The sequence below is a fragment of the Rhopalosiphum maidis genome, chromosome 4, assembly GCF_003676215.2.
Source record: "Rhopalosiphum maidis isolate BTI-1 chromosome 4, ASM367621v3, whole genome shotgun sequence".
In the NCBI taxonomy this organism is placed as follows: domain Eukaryota; kingdom Metazoa; phylum Arthropoda; class Insecta; order Hemiptera; family Aphididae; genus Rhopalosiphum; species Rhopalosiphum maidis.
The window spans coordinates 21,265,897-21,280,963 of NC_040880.1; the positions used below are offsets into that span (position 1 = coordinate 21,265,897).

General features: G+C 27.3%; 1 protein-coding gene across 2 annotated transcripts in view; it reads left to right on the forward strand.

Moving 5' to 3' along the window:
* LOC113550595 (furin-like protease 2) overlaps positions 1-15,067 on the forward strand; it is a 126,145-nt gene that overhangs the window by 95,243 nt on the left and 15,835 nt on the right. For both annotated transcript variants that reach the window (XM_026952529.1, XM_026952530.1), the window contains exons 9-11: positions 8,447-8,592; positions 9,419-9,583; positions 13,465-13,582. In XM_026952529.1, coding sequence (XP_026808330.1) covers positions 8,447-8,592; positions 9,419-9,583; positions 13,465-13,582 — 429 coding nt within the window. The remainder of the gene's footprint in view (positions 1-8,446; positions 8,593-9,418; positions 9,584-13,464; positions 13,583-15,067) is intronic.

Here is a 15,067-nt window from a genome sequence, read left to right on the forward strand (position 1 = left end):
ATCAATGTATAGTTATAGTGAAAATTGAAAATTATTTAACTATAAATTGCACACCTAATATCTTGACTAAATTAATTCGTTAGCTTAAATATGTGAAAATTTGAATCAATATTGTAATCTATATGTTTTATTACTTGCCATCATAATAAAAGTATTCTATAGGTCTAATATATTAGTTGGTAAAATTGTATTAGCATAATTTTAAATATTTAAAGCATTTTTATAAAAAAAATATCCACGTTAGTGTAACACATGGTCTATTATTATTATATCATTAGCCTTTTTTAAATACAATAAAGTATTATAAATCAAATTTATTTTTCAGTAATTAGCATGACTACCATGATATAATTTTACTTTCAATACATATATATAATACATACCTTAATACTTCAAATTTTAAGTAAAGCGATATAATTTAGTTTATTATTATTTAATACAAATACATAATTCAAATTTCCTATGGATAAATACGATTATATTAAGATTTTTAACTATGAAACAACTATATAGAACATTTTTGATTATTTTCTTGAAATGCATAAAAAACGTAAGAAATCTAAATTTTATATTTTACTTAACGTACTGGTACTTGTGATTTTACTATTCATACAGATATAAATGTAATTGATTGAATTTGAATATTCACATATTCTTTGATTTGTCGGCTGAACTTAGTATAGAAGTTAAGTAATACCTAACCACTTTTGGATTTATCAGATTTGTCTTATTGGCGCGCTTACGCAACCACTTCGAGTTTAACAACTAGACCCGTCAGGAACATTAAGAGGTTATAAACAACAACGCGACGCATGATAAGAACTGATAAATTCTCAAACTTCTCACGATAATGATACTCAAACAAATTCCGATCGGACATTTCTGATTGCAGTTTTGAAATCAGGACATAAACTGTACTGTTAAATTTGAATGAATCTATTATAATAATAATTACACTTATCATATTAATTAAATTAAAATTAATTAATTAATTATTATTAATTTATCGTGCAAAACCTATTAGTTTTATAGCAATATAATATATAAATTATAAAAGAATATTTTTTTGAAATTTGAAATATATGTTTAAGTATGCAAAAGTATAGATTATAAATGTTCACATCTTTGTAACAAAATGTGGTATATGAAGTAGAGATCAATTCTTAAACTAGATGGTATACGATTCAGTTTAATTGGTTGTTATGTAGAATTGTGAATAATAGAAAAATTTCAAATAATCCAAGAAGAGTAGGTACTTACACTGATGGTATAAGATATTTAAATTGCTTCTTAAAAGTGAAACATTCCACTAACAAACGATAGTCATAAATATTTGTAAATACTACGACATACATGATATATAGATTTACCATTATTATGTAAAACACTAATCGGTGTATTTTATGCACAGAAATTTGGTAAAATGTAGGAAACTACTCTGCTATGTATAGACGATGATATCAAGTCACTGTATTACTGTAATAGATGTGTTAAACTTAAATTAAATCATAAATAACAAATCATTCTTAATTGAGATTAGCATATATTTTTAAATATATTTGATTGTATAATTATATTACTATTATTACTATTATAATACGCAACAGCTTAAAATCAATCTAAATATTTTTTAATTAAGTATAGAAAATGATTTTCGATAATTTGAATTTCTAAAAAATATTGTCATTTTGTATTTTTAATATTTTTAAATTTCTATAAAAACAACTTATTTTTGATTTGCTCTTAAATTTACAAGATTTTTTACATAGTCAAACAATTAAAAAAAAAAACTAAAAATTTCAAATACCTAAAAATAGCCAACAATTTAGCCAAATATTTTTAAAATTGCGTTGAGTATAAAAAACGATAATTTAAGTAACAGTAAAAATTTTAAAGTTTCTATAGTTAATTTTTATTTTATTATTATCTCTTAAAAAAAATAAGTAAATATAAACTTATACTGTTTAAGTTTTAGTTATATACATTTTTAACTACGAAAAAATTTGTATATTTTCATTATTTTTATGAATTTTTTAAAATTTTTATTTAGTACTCGCTTATAAATAATGGATGTACTTATCATATATCCAAAATAAACATTATTTTTTTTCTTATGTACTTTCAATAATTTTAAATGCGATAAGAACAATTAATGAGGAATCTTGTATTAAATGTTAAATTTTTTTAGACAAAAACAAAAATTTGATCATACCTGAAAAAAGCATTTTTCTATATTTTTATGTATCTAATATCTATAACTTGTTAATAATATTATTACCTTATAATAATGATAATTCAAATGGTTCTATAATATCCAAGTTGTCAATACGGAATAAAGACTAAGGAAAAAAAACAAAAACAGTTAATCGAAAATAATAAAATCCATTATATTTATTTAATTTATATTTTAAATTATATTTTGTATAATAATCTTTATGATTGAAAACATATGAACTGATCATCCAATCATTAAGTGAACAACATAGATATAGCAAATTGTAATAAATATATTTATTGAATTAAAACAAATTATCATTCATGTAATTATCATTCAGTATATTATTATAATAATTAATAACTTATGTTTTGAAAGCAGCGATATAGTTATTTTACTAATAATTATGTTGTTACTTCAAAAAAATATTCTTTTATTAGGATCTATTGATCTGTGATTAAAAATAGAAGACATTATCTTATTTTTAATGGAACTGTCTGTTCGAAATGAAAAATTAATGTTTTTTTTTTTTGTTTTTAATATTTCGCGCAGTGAACTGAAAAATCGGAAGAAAAAGGATAAAAATATTACATACGTGAAATTTCACAAGTATAAAAATAAACAATATGGGGAAACTGATGTATTAAATCATTCTGTCACTCTGTTAGAGTTGTTCATAATACATTATTATAGTAATACTTAGAAATATAGAATTGTGTAAGGTTAAGGCAACTGTAAGTAACATTGAACAAACAAGTATAATTCTTAGTAACTTTATTTTAACTTATTATCTAATTGTTTTAAGTGCAAACGATTTCATCAGCTTATATATTATGAATAATGTAATATTCTAAAATGTTACTTCTGTGCGAACTCTGCAATTAAAAACGTTAAACCTTCTAAGAAATTAAGTAATCCCGTTATGTCCGCTGGTTAAGAACATAACCCGGCTGATTTCTCCGTGTAAATTAGTCGTGCAAAATACCAAATATTAATATATTGCTATTATAATTTTCGTATACAGATATATCAAAACTGAAAACATTTTATTATTGTGTATCCGTCGGATTTCTGGACCCAGTGAATGTCTTGAATGATGAGATCGATTGTTTCATTTTTTAAAGCGACTATGTTAAGTGCGTCGGGATTAAATCTAAACGTATGTACATATTTACATTTTACTAAAATAGGTATTCGTTGGGCTCGGTAGCACGTTGAAAAACAAATTAAAAACTGAAACCAACTAGCATATACGTACGACAAACTCGTCTACGATATATCGATAACTGCATTTCATTATTAACTGCGCATCGTCATGATCGGCGACGTCGGCGTGTTTACCCGTCGGACAACCAATAACCTCTCAAAGTCCTAGCCGATGGCGATTTCCGTGTAGCACGCGGAGGCGTGATGTCAGGCGGTCCGCTCGAAACGGCGACCAACAGTCGTGATGACGTGTGTGAAGGGGTGGTTGGGTGTTGGCAAGACGATGGACGGGGAACTGTAAATATATATACATATATAGCGTGATGTAGTGTGTGCGTACGACCGACGCAGCGTGTCGTCGTCGTCGTCGACGAAAATCTTCTTTTATTGTCGGAAACCCTGCGGGGGGTCAGAAACCGTCGGGAAAACGCAAACTTCGAGCCGGCTACATGCACGTATATATAATAATATATATATACTCATATGTATACATTCGAAGTGTCACGTCCGTCCGGAGTTTCCCCGCGAAAGCCTGAGGCTTTTCAGTCCTTGAGCCACTGCAAAACTCGTCGTGAGGATATTATACTCGTGAAAGGTTTCGGACCATGTAGTATATACCGTTTCGTACGTATAGGTACACGCGTGTATTATACATACATAACGTACATGTATTATACATAAAATATATAATCTGTCACTATTTTGGCGCGTCCCGATCGATTCATTTCAAGTTTGTCCGGAATATATTATTACTCCGTGACCACACCGTCTTGCTGCAGAGATCGCGGGACAAACTTTAAGTCCACATATTACGTCATACTGCATATGAGCGGCTTAGGTAATGCGTATATATAATTGACCTTCAAAAATCATCTGACGTTAAAAATCGCCTCGACTGAGCCGCGCTCAAGCAAATCGACGTCCTCAAGCGTAAACTTGTTTTCGTCTCCCTCTTTCCTTCGCACACCGTTCGCGGATTGATTGTTAAAATATGTAAAACTTAAACAATATTTTAGCGATAAATACGGCTTATAATTTAAGTATAATAAAATTATAACTTGAATAAAGTATGTTCTTATCTTATATCTTATACACAATGCAATCAATTATATAAGTCCAATTAAAAACTTTGTATAGGTATATGTACAAATTACCACTTATATATTTACTAAGAAAACTAAAGTTATCATCTTTAACTGATACTATACTGATACTTCTATACTTGCCTGGATTTTTTAAATAAATAGTATATACTTTTATCAAATTGTAATTTGTTTTTTTTTTTTGTGGACTGTGTATAAAAAAGTATATATATATACCTACATAATTTTATACATTGTAAAATTTACCTACCGGTCTATATTATAATTTTTATATTATACGATAGATATACTGTCTAAATATTATCCATAAAAATCCCAATTAAAATTGTATAGTGTCTTGTAAATATTATTGTTAATTTTTAATCATAATAGTTTTTCATGTTATGTCTTTTGCGAATCTTTGAACTAAATATCACCAGTCAATATTCTTTAAAGTCCATTCATAAGATGAAAAATTTAAAAATTTAAATTTGTAATGATTAGGAATATCTTTTACCCTTTTTGAAACATAAACTACCGTTTTCGTGACTAAAACATTTGAATAAAGCATATATATATATTTAAATGTAACTATTTTTATGACAATAAATTCTATTGATGGAAATTTAGAGCCTATTTGATTTATTTTTTTGGCATACATTAAACCATATCGATTTTCCAACAATAAAATATTTTCAATATAGGTCCACGAGATGCTTTGGCGGGGTGAACTCATATTTTTACATAACTAAATCAGTCCTGAGCTAGCTTTTTTTTTAACCAACCAATCACTGATTGACTCGCCGCGGCCGTCCTGTATCTTACCACGACGACCGTGTCTGCCGGATTGTTCTATTCGTCAATTCCACGTTATAACATAATATTATGTTGCTATAGAGAATGATTGGAGTGATTGAAGTAAGATGCTTAGGTTTTTATGTGTATACGTGGGTATACGTCAATGGAATAGGTAGAACAAGAAACGAAATTGTTTTAAGCTAAAAGCGTTGGAGTTTTACGAGTAAACATTTTATTTTTATTATTAGATTGATATATAAACTGTATACCGGGACAGAAAAAATGGTGTTCAGTATTCACCGATGGTGGCGTTACCATAAAGAAGTATACGATTTAAATACAATCAACTAAATATCATAAAAAAATAAATAAAAACCTATGCAACAGTCCAACACTGATGGATTGATAATTTTTAAAACAAACAAAAAAATATTTAAAATATAATTCAAATAAAAGTTCTACTGAGAATACCTTCTTATTATGTAAACATCAGTTTAATAAGATCAAATGTTATAATTGAACATCAAAACAAAAATCAAGCATAAAGATCTGAGAAAAACACCCTCTGTCGAGTGCATAATGAGATCGTTTTGTGATAAACGCACTTGTAATATCCTCAATATTTAAATTAATAGAAAACGGTCCTCATCGAACGCATCAGATGATGGTGGATTGTTGATTTTAATATGCCTTTGTTTTACTTAAATTGGATTATGTGTGTATATATATATATATATATATATATAAACGTTATTAGTATTTTGCTGTAACATTATCTTTTTGTTGCTTTTAACTCCGTGACTTGTAATTTAATACTTAACCTTTTTTTAGTAAATGCCCCTTAAGTGAATCGTTTTAAATTAAAAAAAAACACTGACGTAAAAATAAAAACTATAACATATTATTCTTAAGTTTTGAGAAAAAAAGTTGTTGATATTACAATGTGTTTTTATTTCTTTTTTCTTTCAACACTCAAGTAATGTTTCCATACTCTTATCCTTATAAGTGATCAAATATATGTATATATATTTTAATAAATATTATATGGCAAAAAAATCCAAAAAGATTTAAGTGAACTGTGTATCGAATTAATTATCATCTAATAAAAAAGTTTTATTTTATCTTATGAAAAAAGCGCCCAAATTTGGTAAATGTTAGTAAAAACTAAAAACCTTTGATAATTACCGCTTATTTTGTTATTTTATTTGAAATATACGTACTTATTGGTTGTTTTTTCTTAACAATCCATTACTCATTATTGCAAATCAAATAATGTAACTAAAATGTATTGTTTAGTCTTTCTTGGATTATAATTTTATAATAATTATTACCTAATTTAGGTTGCATAATTTTTTAAACTGCTGTACACAAATTCATGATCATTTAAAATTAAAATATTATCAAGTATAAAAATCAGAATAACATTATAATGGCATTATTCTATCATTGTTTCTCAATCTCTCAGGCTTTATAATATAGAATGCAATTAATAAATAATCGTCTTTAGTAAATGATTATCTCATCAGTTATACATTTATGTACAACACCATCAACTTAGCCATGTCTATTAATGGCGCATCTGAATTTAGTATACCTGGATCAGGAGATTACATCTTGCTATTAATTTCAAAATAATGTATTGTTAGAGAGTTAAAACTCAAAACTGTAAATCTGTTTAAACTTTAAAAAAAAAATATATCAAAAATATATAGATTCTATATTTATGTGTAATGTGTTATCGGTGTTCATTCATAATTAATACAATAAAAAATAATAATTTAAAGAATAAAAAAATATTTGCAATATTTGTTTTGTCCATTAACTATGTTTAATATTATAATATTAATAATATATTTCAAGTATTACTAGTATAACGACTTATATAAATCGAACCACCACTATAACTTATATATTTATATAACAAATCAAAAATCATCAATAGTTTATATTAATGGTGTACTATAGTAATGAAACTGCATATACAGATAATGTATGTTATTGTTATTCAAATAATTATATAAAGTCAGTGTTTCATCCTAAAACATTTTAATATCAAAATTAATAACATTTCCTGTTTTATAATAATTTTGTAATTTACTGTTATAATGTTAAATATATTGTGTCATCTATTCTAGTACTACTTATTTTAAGCTTTTCATCTTCTCGGAGTTTAATTTCTACATTGGAAATTATTTCGTATCTATTATGTTCGGAATCGATTAAGTATTAGTCATTTTTAGTTGTCAATTTTGAAAAAGAAGTATATTTATTATATATCATCAATCGATTATTTTTTACAATATATTAAAATTTGCATAAACAAGTAATTTCAAAATAAATTTATTTCTATCGATTGTAATTATTAGTTTTAAATTCTAAGCGGAGTAAAGAATGTATTATTATTTTAAAATTATGTTAATACTTTTCTATTATCATGGTTTAGTAGCAAAAAATGTACTTCAATCTTCGACATTAAGGGTAAATTCTGGCATTCAATTTAGTCTAATTGATACCGTGGGTATAAAAAATGAGGAATTCTCAATAATTAACAAACAGTGGAAAATGGAATATTTATGGAAAAACAGTTTTTACAAAATTAATTCTATTTTCTTGTTGTAATTTTAAAAAAGTAACCATACAAATTTAAAAATGTTTAATCAAAATATGAAATTAATTTTTATTTTAAATTTTAGACTTAACAGAGATTTTTGTTTCATGTTGATTTAAATTTTTGTTTTCAATCGAAAAACTTGATTATAAATTATAATATTAGATAAATAATCCTTAGAAATTAATCCTGATTTACACGTCTCCTTTTCTCGAAATTATTATCATTATTTTTTTTTATAACAATGGTTATAGTTAAATTTATATTTAACGTACCAATAACCAACTATATGATGAAGTACGCTCGACATTTTTAATATACAACTGAGCAAAGTGCCCTAGTTTTCTTAACGTTTTATATAACCTGCAATTTTGAGGCGATTCCTTCTAGTATCCCTACCATCTTGGGGTTAGACAAATCACAAACTAAAAGAGTAGCATCTCGTCACGTACATGCATTTGTAATGTGTTTATAAGAACCGAGCGTCCGAGCTGACTGCATTTTTACCATTATATATGTATGTATTTTATGTTTTAGTTACAAACCCTGGTACCTTGAAGAATGTTCATCTACCCTGGCGACCACGTATAGCTCTGGAACTCCGGGACACGATAAAAGCGTAGCCACCGTGGACATGGATGCCAAATTACGACCCGATCACATTTGCACCGTAGAACATACTGGTAAATTTGATTTTAAATGAAACGTAGTCGATACTATCACTAAATATTATACAGCGTTTGAAGTTTATATCGAATGTACATTTCACAGATCACATTGCAGTAATATTAACAATATTATTATTAATATGTACTGGGACATGACCAAAATTGTTTAGCGCAACTCACTGCGATTGCTGTATTTAGGATTGCTTATATTTAATTTGAAGAAATTAAATTGGGAAAATGACTTGCGTTAATTTGTATTATTATTTTTTTATACATACAAGTACACATATTTTTTTTATTGTTTACTCAGTTTACATATTTAACTTGTCCTTGTATAAAGTTGTATAACACATCTACAGGTTGTCGTCCCTGGAGCATTGACAAACTTTTGTACATAGTTTTAGATTAAACTCCTGTTTATATTCCAACACAGCTGTATGTTATTTAAAAAACCACATTTTAATCATTGTTTTGAGTTTGTATCATATTAATAAAATTGTTCGTGAATCAATTGTGTTTGTAATTTTGGGCGTCACTGCCTCGTACATAGGCGTAAAAGATTATGTACGAATTACACAAATTATTTATTCTCATTATTGCATCTAAATGGCAAAATATAGTTATAGTTACTTAGATTGATTTTTTTTTAAATAGTTTAAACTTTCTATTTTTTTTTTTTTTTTAATAATTTTTCTGATTCCTACATTTGCATTTAGTCGGTTTAATATTATTTTATTAATTTACAATAATGGTATAACACACATTCACATAAATGGAATATCATATAAAACTACTATACCTTCACAAATAAAATTCAAATTTTTCAATGGTTCATTTTTAGGAACATCGGCTTCTGCTCCACTGGCTGCTGGACTTTGCGCACTGACACTCGAAGCGAACCCTGCATTGACATGGCGTGATATGCAATACATAGTGGTGCTCACGTCTAAATCGGCACCTCTGGAACGAGAAGGAGGTTGGATATCCAACGGAGTGGGTCGTAAAGGTGAGCTAAACTTCAGTAGTATGGTAGTGAATATAGCATATAATAGTATATACGCTGAGATATATATATACTATATACTATGTAGCATACACAAACACGCACACTTATGCTATAAATGTTTAATATATTTTTGTGTTGATGGGAGGAGGGCTAGATCGTGAAATATCCATACCCCATTACCGACTCTAGTAGTCAATAGGAGGAATGGTGGAAGTTATACTCTGTGCTTGACCACTGGTCGTTGGCGGCCTCCCGTGGCATGTGTACGTGACTATCCGACAGTGCACAATAAACTCATCGAAGAGAATTCTGTTTTCGAAATAATATTTCTTCGGTTTGGGTAATATAGCCAACGCCCTTTTTGTTGATAGGCTAAAAAATATATATATTTTTTCAGATTTCCAATATATCTTCAAAAACCGATTTATTAGTAGTATTATTTATTATTATTATTATTATTTTTTCTGGTTATTAATTTTGCCTGAACAATTTAACGCTCTACATATCTACGGCGTAAACAAACAATTACGCCAACCATCTCGTTTTCCAAACAAAAAAAACAATTTGAAACAATTACATTTTTCTATGACTTTTATACCATTAGTATACATTATTTAGTTAATCCAATGAACTAAAAGGATTTATATGTATTAATTTAAGCATGACGTCATGTATATCGTCGTATGCTCTACTAAAAGCATTTTCTTTTTTCGATAACAATTTTATTGCAGCTTAAGTTTATTTTCAAAACAAAAATGTTTTAAAAACTGTGATTTTATTGTATTTTATTTGTTTTCAAATCGTTGATTGTATTATGTTTAATTTAGTAACATTTAATTTGGCATTTGCCCAATTGCATTTAATGAATTATCATACACACTCACATATTCTATATAATATATTATATTTATTTCATTTATATTCTGACACTAAATTTTTGTATTTGATAGCTTTGGTAATTATCTATAAATATAATTATAGATTTTTGGCAACAGCTAAATGTTAACGCATAAAATAATTATGTCGCTTTTGATGAATTACTTGAGTAAAGCCACAAAGCTGCAGTTTCAAAAACAAAATATTCAAACTTTTTATTCAATTATGAACATTTCAACACTCGTATATTTAATCAATGTTATTAGCTTGAAAATTGAAATGTAGGTCAAAAATTAAAAAAATTAAGTAAAAATGTTTCAAACATATTTGAAGTAATTATTAAAAGCTTAATCATTTCGCAGTTTAATCACTATCATAAATCCTATATTTTTATTAACAATTATCAACTCTCGTTTAGTTATTATATATAATTTACTTCAGTACTTTATTTTTTTTATGATTTTGTATAATAGGTAAATATTTAGTTATTTTGGTGAATCATACCATCATTAATCATAGGTTCTTTGATTTTTAAGAACTAATAAGCGTTAATAAGAATGTGAATAAATTCTTTTTAATTTTTTCAATTACTTAATGTTTTTTAGGGGTTAAATATCTTATATTTTTAAAAGTTTATAACATATCCATAATTGCATAAACTCGTATAAATGTATTTATAGATTAACCATGCAATTGCATTTGAGACTTTATTTTGAACTAGTTACTAATAAAAATAACATAGCAATTCTATTACTTATCTAAATAATAATTTTAACCATTATTACGTGTAATAACTTTATAATTATTTTAAAAATATTGTCAATTAAAATTATTAAAAAATTGTAATCTATAAACATCATTGACCAGCTGTAAATAATTATATTCATCACTCATCAGTCCTAATAATCGACTTACTTTGATCATTTCACCTATTTATAGATAACAAATACTGAAATACCTACATGGCTACATAGGTTATTTATTTATACTAAATATGAAATTACTGAACTACTGTAAATTATAGTCAATTTTTGTGACGTGTTAATTCATGCATGTCCAATATGACATATTTCATAGCTCAAATCTCTTTTTTTAAATCCCTACTGTTCGTAAATTAAAGATTCAAAAAAAGTAATATTCTATATCAAAATACATCTATTTTGCTGCGAAATATCTACATAAATAAACATTTCAAATTAATTAAAAACAAACAACTGCACATTGAAGTACAACTAAACTCGTATAGCTGTGTACCTAAACATATAGGTCAACCAATTACCTTTTATACTTTCATTTTATTAATTTAACCCTATCCTTCGCTATTGTGATGTTATTTACAGCGCACATAAAATGTATAATGCGTATTATGTGTGCATCAATATCTCGTCAACAATTATTCTTTGACAAAAATAATTTCTAGACATTATACTGCATTTAAAAAATATTAAAAAGTCTACATTAATTTCATGGCATATAAGTAATAAGGACATAGATCCTAAAACAGAATTAAAAAAGTCAATAGTCATGATCGATTATTGACTTTAGATTAATATATTTTTAACTGTTTATACAATATTGTTATAATAGAGATGAAATACCTAAGTTCTCATGTTTAAATTATATATTTGATTGCTATTTCATGAATAAATAAATACATATGTATAATCATAGAAATTTAATATTTTCCTAACATTAAAATCAATTAATAATTTATTTGTTTGATTATTAATTAAATTTCAATTAATATAATATGTTATGTACTACAAATATTTAAATAGTATATAGTTCCGCCTACGATTTGTTTCCACTTTAACATAATCTGTATTTTCTATCCGCATGTGTGTTCTGATGAATTATTTATACCGTCTTGTAAGAATAATTGTATTTAGTATATGAGTAATTCTGAATTCACAGATTAAAGTTTTTATATACCAGTCGATTAATTTCTCGGAAAAACTAAAACGCGGTCAATAGTGTATCTTATATCGAGAAAGTATAAATAAAATCTTATGACCCAGTTTTCTTCAACGAAACTATATTATAGTCATAGAGAATAATATCCACGGATATAGATAAAAATCTCTATTTTTTTTTTAAATTGTCTCTCTGGTAAGGGTAGTAGGTAAATGCTATTCGTTTACTCTATTATCAAGTAGCATATATGTATATGTATATATATAATGTATGTATGTGTGTATGTGTCTATTGCACTATTCGTCAGAGACATTTAATTTTTGTATGTGGGTTACAGTTTCTGAGTCAATATAATTTACAGTTTTATGAACAAATGCGTATTTGTTTAAGACAGCACGTCTACTTTTCCAATTTCCTATATTTATTTCAACCTCATAATTGATTTTGAGATGGATCATTAATTTGCTCGTTTCCGCGAAGTGTTTGTTGTAGTGTTTGTACAGATTGTTCGAACTCTAATGATGTCGTTCACACGTAGTAACACTGCGACCGTATACAATAAGGCATTGGACACATAACATTCCAACAGATATAATAATAATAATAATAATAATAGTACCAATATTACTGAAAAATTTTTTTTTATCCGATAGAAAACAATATAAAAATATTGAAACCGATTGCTGCTCGTATACGTTTCAATTACTCGTTAAAAAAAAAAAAAAATGAAAAAAACCGCATATTTTATATTCAAACAGTTCGTGTCCATCACCATGATTTTACGGCCGTTCAAAAACCCACAAACGTAAAATAAAAAATAAATTCTATTTGGCTGCTGTGACGTTTCACAGGATCCGCAAACCGCGAACCGAATCGAATGCAATTAACCCTAAGCCTGTTCGTAACATGTTGGACATGTGCGTCGCATACATTATACATTAATGAGACATATATACTTATAGGTATATAGGTACCTGCTCGCGTAAAATAAATGTATGACGTAAATATACTCGTGTATATTATGTATTGTCCGTAATAGTAGACATATATTATTTGTATTATATCGTTTTTGTTTTTGCTTATTTTTATAGTGAGTCACAAATTCGGGTACGGTCTGATGGACGCGGGCGGTATGGTGTCATTGGCCGAACAGTGGACGACGGTGCCACCACAACACATATGCAAGTCCCAAGAGATCGCCGAAGAAAGGTGGGTATACCCAATATTGTTTTTTATATTTTTTTACCTTGTCGTTTTGTTGTTATTTGGTTCGACGCAATATCGTAGTACTTAACCTATATAATATTATACATGCATTATACAACTATGTAGATATACTATACGCACCACCGCGACGATAAGAAACATAAACGATAGCGATGGGCGTGTGTGTTCATAATAATATTTATATAAATTATGTATATATATATATATAAAGGGTGTATTATATTAGCTATACGCGCTTGCGCTTGCGCGCGCGCGCGCGTGTGTGTGTGTGTGTGTGTGAAACGTGCGCTCGTAGTCGCTAAAAAACAAAATATAAATAAAATCGAGGAGACCGACTTGTTCTCAGAACGTACGATAAAAGAAAAAAAAGTGTTTATTTCCCCGAGGAACCCCGATGATGTATAATTTAACGTCAGCATCTCGTCCGTGACCGAACGGTACACATATTAAGTATAATATTTATTATACATAATACGAACTTTGTGGAGGTGCTTACGTGCAATATATAATTATTATATGTTATATTATCCATATAAATTATAATCGACCGACCGTGCGTAAACCTGCTGTAAGAGGATATAAGTACCTAAATTGTTTTATTTTCTATACGAAACTTTAAGACGATTTATAATATCATGGTTGTTGACGTGCGTATGTTAAGTAACATAATGAACTTGGGGATGCCGCAATATCAACAGTCGATACGAAAAGGCGCATTTGAGCTTGATATCTGCTCGGTGTAGAATTCTATTTGAAAACATTAAAAATAGCGTTTTATAAATGGGACATTTTCATAGGGTTACTGAAATGACGAAATCGTTCATGGAAACATAAAAAATTAAAACGTATATTTTGATGTTATTTTTTTCTAATATAATAAATACATAATTTAATTACTTAAATACCAATTATAAGTTAAAAAAATTATGTTTAAAAAAATATATTTTATTGTAATAGAATAACGGCATTCATGCCGAAATAAATATTAGTCAGTAACTCAAATAAATGTGAACCATACCAATACAATTATATAATTTAACTATTATTATTCTTCAACCGGATGTTTAAGTTGATAAGTAAGAAATTCTATTCAAAGAATGTATTGGGCCTTGGGTATGATGTATTTAATTTTTATGATAGAATGAATCTACAACACTATGACTACTTGTACCCACTGAATAACTATTATTATTCTATGGTATTGTGGTATAACTGCTGTGATAAGCGTCATTTAAATATTAATATTTACCAGTTATCAATTGATTTCAAATTTTTGTCACGTTTTAACTTAATATTTTATCATCACATCTAAAGGCTATACACATATCACGATACATATACAATTCTTTTTTAATGGAATACAAATGTACAATACCATTGTTGCATATTTTGACAAAAGCTTAACAAAATTCAATAGGAATCTATGTGCGCGCGCGCGTGTATGTGTGTGTGTGTGTGTGTGTGTGT